The sequence below is a fragment of the Hetaerina americana genome, unplaced genomic scaffold (genome assembly GCF_022747635.1).
Source record: "Hetaerina americana unplaced genomic scaffold, ioHetAmer1.1.p SCAF_63, whole genome shotgun sequence".
Classification (NCBI taxonomy): Eukaryota; Metazoa; Arthropoda; class Insecta; order Odonata; family Calopterygidae; genus Hetaerina; species Hetaerina americana.
In genome coordinates this window covers 230,482-248,119 of record NW_027287239.1, presented here as the reverse complement: position 1 = coordinate 248,119, position 17,638 = coordinate 230,482, and the positions used below count along the sequence as shown (strand labels likewise).

General features: G+C 37.2%; 1 protein-coding gene across 2 annotated transcripts; it reads right to left on the bottom strand.

The window, feature by feature from the left end:
* Positions 1-4,908: 4,908 nt before the first annotated feature.
* Positions 4,909-16,841, bottom strand: LOC139695775 (uncharacterized). Of its 2 annotated transcripts, XM_071594558.1 has the most exons (5): positions 16,771-16,841; positions 16,540-16,615; positions 7,595-7,717; positions 7,313-7,420; positions 4,909-4,965 (listed from the first exon to the last, which is right to left on the bottom strand). In XM_071594558.1, exons 1-5 carry the CDS (start codon positions 16,772-16,774, stop codon positions 4,917-4,919), a joined length of 360 nt encoding a protein of 119 aa, XP_071450659.1. In that variant the 5' UTR covers positions 16,775-16,841; the 3' UTR covers positions 4,909-4,916. The 2 variants fall into 2 exon arrangements, with proteins under 2 accessions (XP_071450659.1, XP_071450660.1); XM_071594559.1 differs by lacking the exons at positions 16,540-16,615; positions 16,771-16,841 and adding an exon at positions 8,662-8,780.
* Positions 16,842-17,638: the final 797 nt, after the last annotated feature.

The window sequence follows — 17,638 nt, the reverse complement described above, 5'->3', positions numbered from 1 at the left end:
GAAAGGTTTTGGAAGGAGAAATAAAGCAAATGTCCAAATTGAAAGAAACTGATTCTCTTATCCCAACTCCAAAAAAGGGCTGAGCAAATTATTTAAACTACTTGCCTTAAACGTCACCTTAACGAGCCATAACTCATTTCACCATACTAGATAATCCTAAGGGAAAAACACCTGAACTTATGAAATCCACAATTTATAAAATCAGATGTAACTCTCGTGAATGTACATACAGAGGATAAACCAAACACAACCTAAGCATTAGGTTTAAGCAACACATAGCACATTTTACAAATGGCTGCTCTGAGAGTTCAGCAGTCACCAAACATGCTGGAAACAGGATACCCTATTGCACCCAAAGACCTCTCCCAATTGAAACCCAGTGAAAATTATAAATTCAATGTGTGGGAGAGCCTTTACATATATTGACTCAGGGAACATATCATGCAAAACAAACCAGACATAGTTAAAAGTAGCCTATTCAACATGATTGCCAAAGGTGCACACACCAAAGATAAGACTGCTTAATGACAAACAAATTTGTCAAGGTCACATCCCCCCCAAGCTACACCTCATTCCATGGGAACCTGTTTCCGTGATACCACCAACCGTGATACCACCCACTCATCCCCCACCTCTTACTATGGACATCACTTGATCACGGTCCATACTTCATGATAATTGTCTTCCCGATTGTCTTCCCAATCAATTGAAACAGTTACCACCTCCCCATGAATGATCACTGTGTCAACCGAAATATTGAATAGGCATTTATTTTCCTTAATTTAGACATGGGCTTGGAATATTTCATTTTCTAAAAATTGAAACTATAAGATGAAATGCATGATTGTTGCAGAGACATTTTAATGCACTGGTGGATTCCTTCTGAAAAGCAGTCACCTTCATTGTTCAAATGTTTATAGTTTCAGTTATATGAGTAATTTAGATTCAAGTTCAGTTTATAGTATAGTTTTTCATGTATTTAGTCATGGCATTTGTTCCCTGGTCATCTCAAAACCTCTAGTTTAAATAATATAATCAATTACAAGAGGCAAAACTCATCATTATAAAACTTATAGGTACTTATTTAAGGGATGCAATTAGGCTAAATGTTTCACTAAACCTTACTGAAAGAATTGCCTAATGTTCTCCCATGAAACCCATCTGCAGCAGCCTGCAAGTAGTACATGGACAAACAAACCAGGCCCATGGGACCCCATTTGTGAACCTCTGATTAGAAGTACGTATGAAAGAGATGATGTTTTTCCTTCATGGATTTCAAGAAGGTGCTCATCAGAGTAAATTTGGTAGAATAAATGAATTTGTTAAATAATCCAGGTGGGAGGGATAAGTGACTTACCTGAAACCTGCATGTCTCAAACTGCACAGGTGCATTGGGAAATTGGAAAGGAAAGTGATAAGAAGGGGAACAAAATAATATTGCACATAATCACTCATTTCTTTTCAACATATACACACATAGTAAATGGTGCAATAAAGAGAAGAGAAGGGCTGGGGTAAGGAATGGAACTGATTAGGTTATTTAGAGTTTCAGGTGATGAAGCCTCAGTTTGCCACTCAGTGAAGGGATCCCAATCATTGATTAGCCATTAAATAATCAGTGTGATTGGTATTCTACAAGAATAAATAATAAGGAATGTAATGAGAATGTCAAGAAATATTAAGGCTAAATTACTCATTTATGTTGGTGGCTTAAACTAGAGCAGGTGGCATTGTTCATTTAAGATTTAAGTTGAACCCACCATTCAGCCTATCCCCTTTATTAATGGAATAGTACCAATTTTTATGCATGACATACACCGTTCATTATTTCCTGAGTGTATTCTTACTTCTCAAAAACTCACAAAGCAATAGGTTCAAATTTGAAACATCAATTTTGCCAACAAAATTATGGATTTTGACTTCTCAGTAATTTGGGATTCTGCAATTCGAGTCCTGCAATTTATTATTGTCTTTTGAAATTATTGCCTGCTATGATTTTTATTTGAAATATCCTCAGTTGAAAAATTGACACTCATGATCTCATGAGGCATTCTCCTATTCAATTAAGCCTCCTCACACTACATCTCTGTTTTTCAGATTTTATAAATTATTTTGGGAATGTGTGGCTCCTAGAGCATTAAAGGGCAGATGGCGGACATTGGCTGTATTGAGGTCCTGAAATCTAACTGCACAGCCCACCAGAGATACAAGTTCATGGTGCTTAAGTAAATTATCCTGATCAGGAAATATGAGGGAATTGTGGATTTGGTCATCGTTATTTGATAAAATACTTTTATTTGAAAGGCCTCAGCCCAACCAATATAAAAGCTGAATTGGATTCTACTCTGGGTGAGTCTGCTCCTTCGTTAACACCAGTAAAATATTGGATAGCAGAGTTCAAACAAGGTCGTACAAGCTATCAAGACGAGCATCGCATTGGTTGACCAAATGAGGTGACGACTCCAGAAACGGTGAAGAAAATCCACAAAGTGACACTGGATGATTGTCAACTGAAAGTGCGCGAGCTAGCAGATATAGTAGGCATTTCAATAAGTGCGATACATTGCATATTAACTGAAAATATGGCCATGAGAAAGCTGTGTGCAAGATGGGAGCCGCGTTTTCTCACACTCAAGCAAAACCAGTGTCGTGAAGATGTTTCAATTGAGTGTTTAGCCCAGTTTCACAGCAACAAAATTGACATTTTGCACCGTTTCATACCCATGGATGAAACATGGCTATTTTGAGGAGCAAGACAGTTCTTATTAAAAAAAAGGGTATCGAACTTATTGAACATTGCTGGGAAAAGTGTATAGAGCTGAAAGGAGATTATGTTGAAAAATAAATACATTTTTTCCAAAATTTTTGTGTTTTCTTTGCTGGGTTGGTCACTTCTGGGATTACCCTCATAGATTTTGAGGTACTGTTAATCAGAGCAAATAGGGAACTTTTTGAAAAATATTTTGCAGAAGAGTAGACTGGAGGGATAGATGACTTATCTGGGAACTGCTCATGTTTCTGATTGCCCACTGCAAACAGCAAAGGATAAGTTGGAATGGGCAAAGCTAGGCAGGGGTATAAGATAGGGATGTCCATTATAACATCTTCTTTTTAATATTTATCGGGAGGAAATGGTAAGAGAAGACATTGAAAGGGTTGGTGTGATCTCATAAAAAAAGGATTAGTTAGCCAGAAGGTCGAAGGGTTACAACCACTGCTCAGTGAATTATAATTGTTGTAATAATGGATGAAAATTAATCACAAGAAAGAAGAGATAATGATATTCTTAAAGGTGATGTGAATCACAGGAAAGTAAAGGTAAAGAGATAAATTGGGAGGCTAAGACTTGCATTAAAGTTGGGGGATTTAAACTGGAATTTCTAAAGTTGTTCAGCTTTAAGGGAAGTGTTTTGAATGAGGGTGTTAGTGGTGGATGCATTAAAAGAAGAATTGCATTGTGTAAAGAAGTGTCCACAAAGAAGCAGTAGCTGTTGACAGATACCTTGAGTAAAGATGTAAATAAAAGACTGGGGAAAACTTTTATATGTAGTGAAAGTTTATATTGCTCAGGAGCTTGGTCATTGAAGCAACAGGATAAACAAAGACGGGAGAATTTAATATGTTGGTGTGGAGAAGAATGGAAAAAATTAAATGGACGGAACTACAACAGGTAGAACACATCACCTATTAAGGCAGTGTTTTGGATGAGGGTGGGCAAAGTGATGGGGACATTAAAAGAAGAATGGTGTTGGCATTTAAAAAGAGGCAGGAGCTGGCTAGGAATTTTGAGTAAAGACTTAAAGAAGAGACTAGTGAAAACATTAACATGTAGCAGAGTTTTATACTGATCAGAAACTTAGGCATTGAGGCAGGAGGATAATCGTCGATTTGAGGCTTATATAGAGATTTGGGTGAGATAAACATATTCCAAATGTGATTAAAACATTATTAATGGGGAACAAGGAGTTAAGGTCAGTTTTGCATGAACCCAAACTCCAAAGATACTAAACAGTGTAGTGCAGATTTCCTTGTCCCTCCCAAAAAAACAAAACCCAACGTAAAACACTACAAAAACTATTTTCCATTCCACATACTTCCTCCCTTCATTTCGTCCAACATCATTCCATCTAACACACTTAGCTAAGGCAAAAAAATATATGCGAATTTGTAAAGGGAAGCTGTGAGCCAGCATTGCTATATAAAAAGTGCACTTAATACTTTATGGCCATCATATTTCAATGTAATAAGTACGTACGTAATGGAACTTGGAATCCTTAAAATAAAAATGCTAGAGGAATGCGAATAATTTAAAAATTAACTAATTTTTAATTCAAGAGACAAGAAGCAGTTTTTGTCAAAATGCTCCATGAGATTATGATGCCACAAGCTTGACAGTGCTAATGTGAACCAAAGCCTGGCAATGATAAAGGATTTTTACTTGTCAAATGGCAGTCCTACTTTTATTTGCTTGTTGCTACTGCAAATTTCAATGAAGCCATCCTTAACTAAAATAATGAACCAGAAGGTTTGTTAGATAGGCGAGGGTTGTGCTCGCCACATAACAAGTCCTAAAAGGTGTGAGATTCATGCATTTAGGATGGGGACGCCACATATCTTTTCACTGGGACATTTGATTGATAAAACTTCTGCAAATTTGAAAAAATAAATGACGAAGAAAATGGAGGATAAGGAAAAAGAACTGTGTCCAGGAAAATATGTTATTCAAGGAGTAACAAATCGGCATCAGAAACATTGAGTAAGCAATCACGGAGACTGTGCATTCCATCAAGGATATTGTGAGTTAAATATTTCAATGTTTTCTTGTATTTCAATTCCACAAAAAGGGGAAAACGCTTCTTTGACCGAAAGCTGTTCTTGATACACTACTCCACTTCAAGTTGACCATCCCTCTAACCTCACAGGGAGATGCATCCGGTGTTAAACGTATTAATACGTATCGCCTCACTAACCCAAAGAGAAAAATTCAGTTAAATTGATATCTGAGAAATAATTTGCCATGCATATTATCGCTCATCTCACATCCATAATGTCTGGGTTCCTAGTCATGATGACAGATTTACATTCAAGACCTTGGAAAGGTATGCTGCATCCTTTTTTGATTGGTTAATTCAACAAATTGAGAAAAATTCATCTGAAAAAGTCAATGCTTTTGAGTACAAGCAGATATTCTCGCTCGACATTTTATCGTTAAGATACATCAAAAAGTCTCTATTATTACCAAATTGAAATTTAAAACACGACCAGATTTATTGTACCAGCTAAAGTATAAGTCCATTCGAATGACAAATCAGGAGTAATGGTTTAACTTGATTATCAGCATGTTTTCTTGGGATAATGTATGAACATTTAAAAACAACGTGAAATATTGAGCGTGGGGAAAGTTATTGAATGCCCAACGCCCAAACATCCCATTATCGGCGAATCAGTTCCGTATTAAGTCATGGTAATTGAGAAGCGCGTAATGTTCCCTTTGTATAAATTCATTTGACGTGTTTAAAATCGACAAGCTATATTCTACCAATGAGTAATTTATTAAAAGAGTCTCCCATTCAGCGAGTCCCATTTGTAATCCAACAATGCAGGTTTTTGCTAATGAATATTTTCATAACTGCCCTAAATTGCATACAAATATTCCCTAGACTTTCAACAGTGAATGTCAATTGCTTTCGCAATGGAAACATGCAGTGATCTCGAGTCATATGGCACCATAATCGGGGAAGGTTTAAACCTATGACAGATAACATATAAGTATTAAGGGACCTGGTATCATCTTATAATATACCAGTCTTTCTCATTAGGGGGTGCTGTTTCCCCATGGAAATACTGAGGGTGCATGGACTGAGGACACCTCCCTTGTCAGCCATTTAAACAATGAAAATTAGTCTATCTGTGCATTGATCCAGTAAATATGTTTTACAGCAAGACGGTTTTTGCTTAATTTCTGTTACAATGTCACAAGAGGATAATATGTTTAATATTGCATGAAACATTATCAGCAAATATCAGAAATAATAATGTTTTAACAGATATTTTTCATAAATTCTACATTCACATAAAATAGCTATGCAATATTTGAATAAAAATTAGGCAATTATATGTGGAACTCACAACTGTTATTTAATTAACTGGGCAGGCTTGACTTTTCGGGTAATAATTATCACCCTTTAGTCTTTACAGTACTGTGATATAAATAGAAATTCAAAATGAATCATTGGAACCATGATAGGGAATATACAGTGCTGCACATTTAAGGACAATTATATGAAATGCAACAGAGAAAGAGTTAGGTGATCCGTAAACACCCTATATCAATCTATCCATTCTTTCAGTATGAAGTTCTGAGTTTACAAGGACATTAGTGGCATATATAGACCTACTCCAACACATCTAGAGTACTATCAGCCTTATAAGGGAAATTATTGTACTTGTAAAACTCGGACTTGCATCAATTAACTGAAAGCCTTTCATCTAAATCATGTATTATGGGAGGAAGAGTGTGTCATGACAAGTGAAATGATTGTATTAACTCCCCTTAGTGCTTGATTTAATATAAATTAGAACAGATTGGGATGGAAAAGCAAAAGGGCAAAGGGTTCTTATCATTATTGAGCAATTGAAGTAATTAGGTCTACCCACTAACATTAATGGGCGATAAATACTATAACTCGAAATCACATCAGTGACCTTTGAATTATCACCTCCTGACAATATGAAGTCATTTTATGAGTCATATTGAAATGTGAATCACCTTATAAGTCATAAAAAAACATTCTGACAAAAAACATCATGGGCATGACGCAAGTGATTTTTACACAAAATGGATAGGGAAGACAAATGCTTTACAATGAATGCAAATCTCCAAATCACACAGAAAAATTCTGCCCCTCACACCAAACATCCACAATTTGCATAATTGTCTGGCATTTCATACAGGTCATACTCCACTTGTTAGCATTGATCAAAAGAATATTTCATAATCTTTATTTAACCAATATCTTATAAAATAAGGCCAGATGGAATAACATTTCAACAACTTCCATGTTATAAATTTTTGAAACCACATGAAAAAACTTTGGATTTTGAAAAAAATCTATGATACACACAAAGTTTACGGCAGGCATATTTTTGGCAAATTCAGAATTCATAATACTGGATATAACTGAATATAATATATACTGCCTGCTGGAGCAGGTCTTCTGAAAGACGTAAAAATGCCATGGTTTCCAAAATGTGTATCCTAAAGAAATTTGTATTCTTTAGCTCATCATAATTTACAAAAGGTTGAAATCACGTTTTGTTTTGTTTTCTTGGCACCGGAGGCACCGCCAGAGGAAATCGGAGAGTAGCAATCCGCTGTTTGTCAACTCTGGCTCCGATTACCCTGCATAGCTGTGTTAACCTATAAAAGACACAAAAACAGACAAGCATTGATAAAGTGATTAACCTATAGGAGAGACAAAAATAGACGATGCATTCATACAATGATATTTGTTCACATTGATGATTTCAGCTTGGAGAGTAAAGTAATGACTATTTATTACTTATGCCAAAATTTAGGTGTGTGAAGTCCTACCTTGTAACAGAAGACTTGGTCACTTTAATTAACGATGTAATGTCCACCTTATTATCAAAATTAAGGTGGCACAGCACCAAGACATAACAAATAGCTTTGTCTTGTTGAGCCTTGGAACATGACCTTTGGAAGTGAAAGGATTAAAAATTAAATTATGAGCACAGTCATTAAAATATTCAACAACATCATGATACCACTGTAAATAGAAATATTATGGCTGGCTCGATAATTAGAGCCATTCTGAGTTCATTTCAAGCCCCAATGTGTATGGTTTTAGCTATCAGGAAAGTGCAACTAACGTAGGGTTCAATTTTTAAACTATTCCCACAACTTGGTGTGGCAATGGCCCACTAATTGGAACAAGATATATGCAGTTCTGTATTCTCAGTCATCACTCAAACTCTTAGGACAGGTTCTATAACATCTCATTAAACTAAACATTGAATTTAGCTTTTGATTAAATCAAAAACTTTGTTTAAAACCACTAGTTAAGTTCAAAAGTCTTGATGCCATTGGCAAAGCATATTTCTCTTGATATGATGCTCAATGTTGTCATTAAATGACCATGAACTCTACAGTATTGTCACCTCTTCATGGAGCATTCCGTGTTTGGCCGGCCCAGCAACATAGTCGACTGACTGATAATACCAAATGAGGGTCAATATGTTTTACAAATAATGCTATGAGTGATAGTGGAGTAGGGAACTAAAATTATGAATAGAGACCTTGATTTATTGGTTTAATAAAACAACCAATATATTTTTAGAAGCCTCCCCTAATAGAGCCACCAACCAGCCTTTGAAGACTCTCTTTAGCAAGCAATACTTTAAATTTAAACGTACAGGCTTTGCCACTTTGGAAATAATCTATGGATGGTGATGCATAATTCTGTTCTAATGGCAAAATATATAAGCATAAGAAAATGGCCTTAACTTTTCATATGTCTCAAATAAGAGACTCTATTTGTAAAAGATCGAATGTTGAATGAAAAATTAGCAAAGCAGCAAATACCCAACCAGAACGCCACTTTCTATAATGATATAATCACAATCGGAAGGCTTGCTTACCTGCCATTCACCATTTTTGAAGTAAATAGGTTGAGAATGTAGTCACTTAATGTTTCAGAAAAGTAACACGTTGAATAACCACCTTTCCTTAAATTGACTGCAGAAGTCTGCAACAAACGTCCAAGACACTCCACAAAGAGAAGGCATTTAGACTCAAGATTTTTCTCCCCATGCTGTCTTATTCGCATTGAAGCACTTGTCTGGCTGAGAAAAAGAATTCCGACTGACTGGAAATAAAAGCATATATCTATATATATATATATATATATATATATATATATATATATATATATATATATATATATATCTATATATATATATATATATATCTATATATATATATATATATATCTATATATATATATATATATATATATATCTATATATATATATATATATATCTATATATATATATATATATATATATATATATATATATATCTATATATATATATATATATCTATATATATATATATATATCTATCTATATATATATATATCTATATATATATATATCTATATATATATATATCTATATATATATCTATATATATATATCTATATATATATATATATATATATATATATATATATATATATATATATATAAAAGAATTCTAGGAATATACATTCTCTATTACTAATTCACTATTATTAGGTTGCCTTAAGAGATTTCTCGAAGTGAGTACAGTGCTAATGAAGCAAAAGAAACAATTACTTATCAGAATATAGATGGTCGTGTATTAAGACAATCAAAAGACTAATTACCATCACCAGAAAGCAGACCGCAGCGAACACAAAGAAGGTTCTAGACGAAGATATAATTTCTGTAATAGCAGTCAACTGCCCAAGTTTAAAAAATAAGACACCGGAATTTCACCACCTCATTCAAAGAACCGAGTCAGATATCATTATAGGAACTGAAAGTTGGTTAACAGATGACATCGCTACTAGCAAAATATTTCCAAAGTCCTTCACAGTTTATAGAAACAACAGACAGAATAGAGCCAGAGGAGGAAAGACAAGGATTTATGTCAGTCCCTCTTATTGACATTCACCTCAAATTCCCTTCATCAATTAGTCACTTCACCAACAAGGGGAATGAACATTCTTGATAATTCTTGAGTGAAATAATAAGACGAATTCATTTGCGCAAAGAAGCCTTTACATGGAGGAGGGAATTGATTATAGGGGCATTGAGTGAATATGCTAAGAAAATACTCTTAAAAATTTTGATAGAAGACGTTGGTTGAAATGGAACGGAAACATATTAATTGAAGATGGGCGTAGATTGAAGACTTTTGAAATAGGGGTTTGCAGAAGGTGAACTGGACAGAAAGGGATAAAACAACGATGTCCCTGTAATGGAGGGGAAGGAGAGGGGAGTTTTGGGACACATTCAAAGGAGGCAGGAAATAAAGATTCAGAAAATTTGATTGGTAAATGAGGACCGTGATAGGTTTAGACAAATGAGGAAGGGAAAGAAATAAAATGGATAAATTGCAAGGAAGAAGAAATTACAGGGTGCCCACGGTCGATGATCAAATAAAAAACAGTGAACATTTTGTTTTTAAAAATTTTAATTCCACTTTTCTTAACATTTTGGGCAGGATGGCCAACTCTAAAAGAAAGCCTATTATATACCTCAAGTACCTCATTATCCAAGACACTAATTGAAGAGGGGGATCGAGGTGGCTATCGTAATGGCTTGCCACTCAGGGTTCGAATCCCAGTGGCGTCGAATTTTTTCCAGTGACATCTCGATCCGTACCTGAGGTGGTTTGGTTGGAGCACCATGAGAGGGTATGATGCCCGTCAAATGGGACGTTATACTACGGACCCCTTGGCGCCTTTCGTCAATAAGAGTAGTCTAATGCCGACGCCGGGTTTCTCTCCACCCTTCATCCTTGCGGTCGCCTTTCATAAAACTACTGCTGCGGCTCGTTTGCCTTTGACCAATATACATATATGCATATCAGCCGGAGTTGCTTTTGCACTTCAAAGAGTCATAATTTGTCGATACGTTGACACTCTTTGAAAGAGAGGGCGAGCTAAAGGGGGACATTATAAAACAAAAGAAAGCGGAAAGAAACCTTCGTCATTTAAAAATATGAATTGATAATGTCCAAGTAAAGATTTATACCTCAATAACTTCGATTTCTTTCAATCAAACGCAATGTGTGAACCAGGAGAGGTGACGTAGCCAAGTCACACACTTACGCGAGTATATCGCATCATGAAGATCATAGATTAGAAATCTTTGTCATCTACCCCATCAGTATTGTGATAGCCATTTATGCGTATTAAGACATAATAATATGACTCGTACGAGCACTGTTTTTCATTTTATGCATGGGAATGGAACGAATATGGTCGGCACCTTCACTCAGTGACGTATGAGTCCGTCTTCTTTAAGTAGTAATAGTAGTTAGGGGAGGCGACCGACAGCTGAGGTCATATACACCATAGGGGATGGAAAGGAAAGGATGAAGGATGGAGAGAAACCTGGCTTCGGCATTAACCTACTCTTTACGAAAGGCGACAAGGGGTCCGCAGCTTAACGTCCCATCCGACGGACGGCGTACTCATCCAAAGTACCCTCCACAAAGACCTTCAAGTAGGGATCGAGATACCACTGAAAATATTCAACACAGCCGGGATTCGAACCCGTGCTCTCTGAGTGGGAAGCCAGTACGATAGCCACCGCAACAATCCCGATCCCCGCCTTCTTTAAGAACTGGTAATAAGGGGAGGGGGAGAGTAAAACGGCGGGGGGGGGGGATAAGAAAGGCGCTGGAGGGGGCCGGGGGGGACGCCGCCGAATCTTAAACACCAAGGCCGAGGAGTGGGAGAGGAGTACCTCGGATATGACCCCTCTGCGGTACCAAGGTTACGCCGGGCTTCCATCTCCACCCTAACCCTGAAAATACTTACTTATATATAAAATACTTTTACCCAACCAATCCCTAATGGCGCAAATGATCTAAGACCTCGGTCTGTCACCTTCCCCTCCAAATGACTAAGAGTATTGGGGAACTTTCATGAAATGGTCAAAGAGAAATCTTATCTTTCCCTGGTCACGCCTCATTTAAAATGTGCTACTGGTGCAGTCGGAGATTTTCATGAAGTTGGATTTCCGAACGTGGCGCTTCCCGCGGCCACTTATGTACGGCTACTGTTGCTGAAACTATAATTGCAAATGTGAATGCAAAAGAGGCTCAGATCACGAAACCTCATTCATCGAGTCTAAGACCCATTTTTTTTACTTTTTATACGTTATTCGGATTATCCTGGCCAGGATATTTTATATTTATTCAAATATATGTCCTTCAATTTATTTGCTTCAACCTTACAATTTTCCCCTCATCATTAACTTCTCATGAGTCTTCTATAATACTTTGTCCCCGTATTATATTGTGGCAACCAATTAACCATTAAAACATGTTGTGGAAAAAACCCTTCTCAAAATATTTTACGTTATCATGCTTATCACCATGAGAGTAGTATCTTTACGGCATGATTTGTTTTGTTCACATAACTCTTTCAACCCATTGAGTTACTTACTTCTTGAGAAATAGAAGAGAAAGGAGAACCCTAAGCGCCGAATTATGACGCAGACATAGGATTGTACATTTTCCCTTCACTCCACTCTGGGAGCGTAATCTTGGAATCGTTCGTCAGCATTTTACATATCAAGCCTTGCGAATGCCCTCCTCGCTAACCAAAAGTCTCTAAGTTTGAAACGACAATAAAAAAACGGCTCCCACCTCGTTTAATCTACGCGTCACTACGGAACCTGCTCCGGCAGTCAACCTCGGGAACAAAAGAGAGGTATTCTTAAGGATGTCAACAGCGAATCCTTCGGCGTCTACGCTGCGGTAAGCAGCCTGTCAACTGTATGATTGCGTACACAAATGTTTGCAGGGAAGAGGAGAGGTGATGCCCAGGACTGCCCACATGTACACTTCAGTAATTGCATTTTGTATCAGCAACATATTCTAAATGAGACCTCAAGAGCGAAAGATAACGTTCACATTTAAACCTTTTCATTACATTTCCCTAACACTCATCCAATAAATCCTAAATATTCCAACTTCGTGAGGATCCCATATACCTGCAGCATATCCTAAGAGGTTAGGCTGAAAACTAATGCACACATGCTTGTAGACTACAAACAAAATGACCTACAGAATTACTCCTTCTGGCATGTGGAAGTAACATTCCCCCTCAACATGCATGCGTAGATTTGCGGTCTTTCAAATCATTCAGTGTATTTTGAGAAGCGGAAGTATGGAGACGTGTTCAGGGCTCCCTCCAACATAATAAATACATCTACATCTACTTAATACCCCGCAAGCCGCCTCAAGGGAGTGTTGCGTGGGGTGTAAGGCCACCACCCGTAAATTAAGGAACAAAAAATGACATGCGACTGTCACAAATTAATACCGATCACATAAATAATGTTGCATATTTTCTAGCAAAAATCCTTACACCCACATACACATGCAAACTACCAACTAACATACACATAAACCTACAAATATACCTGATATCTTTGCAATGATTAATTTTTTCAGGCTAGTATATTTAACAGTTTTACTATTTCTAAAGTGACTTCGGTTTCTCACTATTCTGGTTTCTGACTGTTCGGGGTAAAAATGAGTATTTGTAACTCTAGGTACAGGAATCTATCTCCCTTATTTCAATCTTTGTGGTCTGATCTACCCAAGTAGTGAGGGGTCATAATAATTCCTTTAGTGCCAACGTTTAACTCGTTCGTTCTGAACCTTTCCTAAAGTCTAAGACTCACTAGTTATCTTCGCATCTCATGTGTCTCCCTGCCACTATATCCCTTAACAGACCTGTTACATTTGTCTTCTTGTAGAACAATTTTAAACGAATCTGGCGGATTTTCACTCAATTCTTTTTGCCAAATTTTCTACCAAGGATCCCAAAAACCTGCGACATATTCCAAATGAGGTCTTACTACGAGAGCAAAATAACCCCTCTCCTTAACTTTCTCATTATAATTCCCCACCTCCCGTTTTATGACGCCGAGTATCTTTATAGTGAATCCGCATACTGGCCTGGTATGTGCTCCCCAAGAAAGGCGTGGTGTGAGAACTACCCCTAAAAATATTTAACATTATTGGCCATAGTTAGCACTGAACCCTCCGTGCTAGTTGTGCCATAGTATTTTCCTACTATCAAGAAATCTCACAACGTTACCAACAATAATGTGTTATAATAATTTTCAAGAGATCGATGCTAAAGAAATGGATCGGTAATTGGTTGGTTTATCCCTATCGCCGCCTTTATAGATGGGAGTTATATGGGCTAGCTTCCAGTCGTGAGGTACTGAGCCTTCTTCTATCGATTTTAGAAAAACCATTTCTAAAAACGGGGCAATATCTTCGTCTAATTCCCCCAATAATCTAACAGGTATTTCTTCCGGAACAGGTGTTTGTTTGCCTTGGTACTACGGAGCAGATGATCTATTCACTTCCTGGTCAGTGGTATATCGCTCATGTGTCCCCGGGTGGTTGCGGAGGGTCGTTCGGTGCGTTTGTGTTTTTATTGTAGACGCTCTGGAAAAACGTTTTCAAAATATTTGCCTTTTAGACGTTGTCTGTGATAATTTCTCCGTTTTCCGTCTTCAAAGAATATACAGTTGGACGTTCCCCGTTTTACCATCTATGTTCCTTACTGTTGCATTTTAAATTTGGAAGGGACATCTTCATTCCTTCGCATAAAATATTAAAGAAATCCTTCCAAAGGTCCTCTGCACGGGTTTCCAGTGTTTTTGTCTTGTATTCCGGTGATTCTCTTTTTAAATATAGTCGTAATCCGTTAAAATATGCCTTGTTGAACAATTATATTTTGTGCTTTTCTTTTTTATTCTCACGAACTTAGTTTTTCACTCGACAAAAGACCCTTATTGTCACTGATTCCGTCCATTTCTTGAAAATATTTGTAAAGATTTCGGGCGCACAACTTGCTAAGATATCAAGTATATCGGGGGTCACTCGCCGTGGGGCTCACAAATACGGCGCCATCATCTAACACCTCATCTCAATGAAATCAGAAGAAAGACATAAAATATAAGAGACTAGCATTAAGACGGGTCGTCCATTGCTCTCAAAACTTTGCTGCTTTTCATTTTGGAATGGTTTCCACCAATATCCCTCATGATTAATCTCTCCTCCTCCTTACAGATTGGCTAAAATGAAATGATTTAGACACCGTCACAGTACATGAATGCACATCTTTTACTTCCTCTTCATATCCGAAAATTAGTTCACATTTAACAATCTGTTTTCGGTATGTTTACGGCGTCACCATAGTTAACCTGGAAACACTTGAATTTAGGATTGAGGATAAACCTTCTGTATACGTATTCATAACATCATCAACTCCAAAGGCATGTTTTATGTAATGATTTCCTTTGCCCTGATTTCTAACATTTTCTCTGGAATTAAATGAAAAAATTTCTGAAAAATGATAATAATACCTGAAAAGCGAAATACGTAGACACAAAATAAGTTTTAAGAATCAGTCTTTCGGTGACCGAATTCAGTCATAATTTAGGCCTGGATTGAATTCTAAATATTCTTCCTTGTTCAATAAATCTAAAATCCAAAGCAGTCGAGCATTGGAAGAGACTTTCATTCTGCCAGTTCGGTATATAATCCGCAAATGGAAGAAAACCCGACGACATCTGACATGGCACTGTTCATTTCAAAATAAAAATTCTAACTTTATTTGGATTTTGTCAGAATGGAGAATACAAATGTTTCCGCTTAAATGTGGTAACGAATACACTTTTGAGTTGACGAATTCGCAATCAGGTGAGTGTAATGGTTGAATCTAAATCAGTTTCTTAGCCACACATTCGTAGGGTATCATCTGTTTTAAAGCATTTCAGTTCAGTTTAATGTTTTAACCCAACTTTTATCTCATATTGTACCATTACTACAAGCCTTGGTTGAAGTACTATTCCCTTATATAAATCACCCCTGAAAATATTTACAGAAGTGCTCGCATCAACACATTCAGCGCACCAACATATAATCTACGGTATAATGCAACACTTCCAAGAAATGTCCTTAAAAAACATCGGCAGTAAACAAAAACGCTTTTTGAAAGGACTAACATAATCAAATTAAACTTCGCCATATAAATTCATATTCAGCGCCGAGGAAAGTATAAGTGCTATACCAAGGCGAATTCTGGAAATACCGAATGCAAAAATGGTTGTCTTCCCACTATTCATTAATAATCACAAATGAACTTACGCCCCATTGGAAAAGAACAAACTCAGACAAGCAGTCTCCACTCTACCTCCTCCTCAAATGCGCAATATCACCACTCCCTCTTGCCTCACGAACAAAACAACGTCCAATTAAAAAAATATTCATTTGACAAGGCAATTGACATGACAGTAGCATGTATGGAAAACACGCACTTGCTTAATGACGGACAATCTTTGTCAACAAATAGTGGACCAGATGAGAAACTATTTCGTTTGAGTCAAAAGCAATAAATATGGATCTTACAGTCCCTTCAAACTATCAGTTTCTAAAATTTCGTAAATACTCCATAAAAACCGTATTTCAGGAAAGGATTTGGCAAATTTTGCTGACATTCTTCACTTAATCTGGAATTCATGGTTTCTATTCCGAACATGGTAAACGAGCAATATGGTGAACGTCTAAATGGTTGAATTTCCAAACAGCTGAAATGAAATACGCTTCGAACAGCATACAGGTGTGCATGGCAACCCACTGTAAGATGCACCCTGCTATCCCTGCAGCAAAGAGCAAAACGTCGAGAAAACCAGTGGCTACTAAAGATAATGAAATAAATGTGACACTCACCACCGACGGTCTCCAGGTGTCTTGCATCGGCAGACTGGTCGTACACTCTCTGCCCGATATTTCTGTCGAGGAAGTCCTATAATGAAATAAGAAAAAAGGTAATTAATTGAAAAAGAATACCATTCCAAGATATCTCTAAATGATACAATGATCTATGTATCTAGTAAGGGATATTATACTCATGGTTATTTTTCGACCAATTTTTAAAAAATAAGAAAAAATTTATCGTACGCATTATCAGTCACACTTCGATCTGCATGGTACATCCAACACAGAGTCTAACCACATTGTTCTTTCCTGCCCTCAGATCGGTCGTGAAGACGGGACAATATTCTTCTGAAGACGACCTGCAAAAAAAAACAAAAATGAGAACATATCAAACAACGAGCCCTGTAGCATATAAATGAATTACTATGAGAGGGTGAAGATTAAATTAATTTTTTTTCCAAAAATAAGAATCAAAGAAATTACGAATTTCTTCGCGCGCCCACCCAGTCCCTTCATTCCAGGAGCTAGAGCCCGGTTCGATACCTTCGAGGAAATGAGAAGATTCATCGGAAGCCGAAAGGAGGCGCTGAGCACGCGGCGTTAAACTTTCACAAATAACGTAGTGAATGGATTTCTTCCCTGGGCGAGAAATGATTCTGATGGCGATTAAAAGTATAACTGTGAATGCGTCCATTAAACCGTGAAATACTACCAGCCAAACAGGGTTTGGTGCGGCAAATAGGGGGGGGGGGAGTGGGAGTAGGGGCGCGTGGTCCTCCTTTGTTGCTGTTACTGGGCGACCCGAAATGAAATTCCGCGATTGAATGGCGCAAGTGTGGAGGGGCGTCAAACGGGCTTATCACGGGATGAGAGAAGGGACGGGCCTTCAATTAACCTCGTCTGCCTGTTACCACCTCACCCATTGTATGGATCCTTTAAATATTAATTCCCTCGTATCCTAAACTGTGTCTTTTATTTTATGCTGGCTTACGCTAAAGTCAAACATTCCTCAGTTTTAAGGCTTAGTGAAACCCTGTTTTGCATTTACATGATTCGATAAGTGGGATAAAACATACTGAAGATGCATTATGTGCCTAGGGGATTATTTGGA

Coding starts and splice junctions, on each gene's coding strand:
- LOC139695775 (XM_071594558.1), bottom strand. Junction 7,718..16,539: donor ACACCTGGAGACCGTCGGTG/GTGAGTGTCACA, acceptor TCACTTCCAAAG/GTCATGTTCCAAGGCTCAAC. Junction 7,421..7,594: donor ACCAAGTCTTCTGTTACAAG/GTAGGACTTCAC, acceptor TGTCTTTTATAG/GTTAACACAGCTATGCAGGG.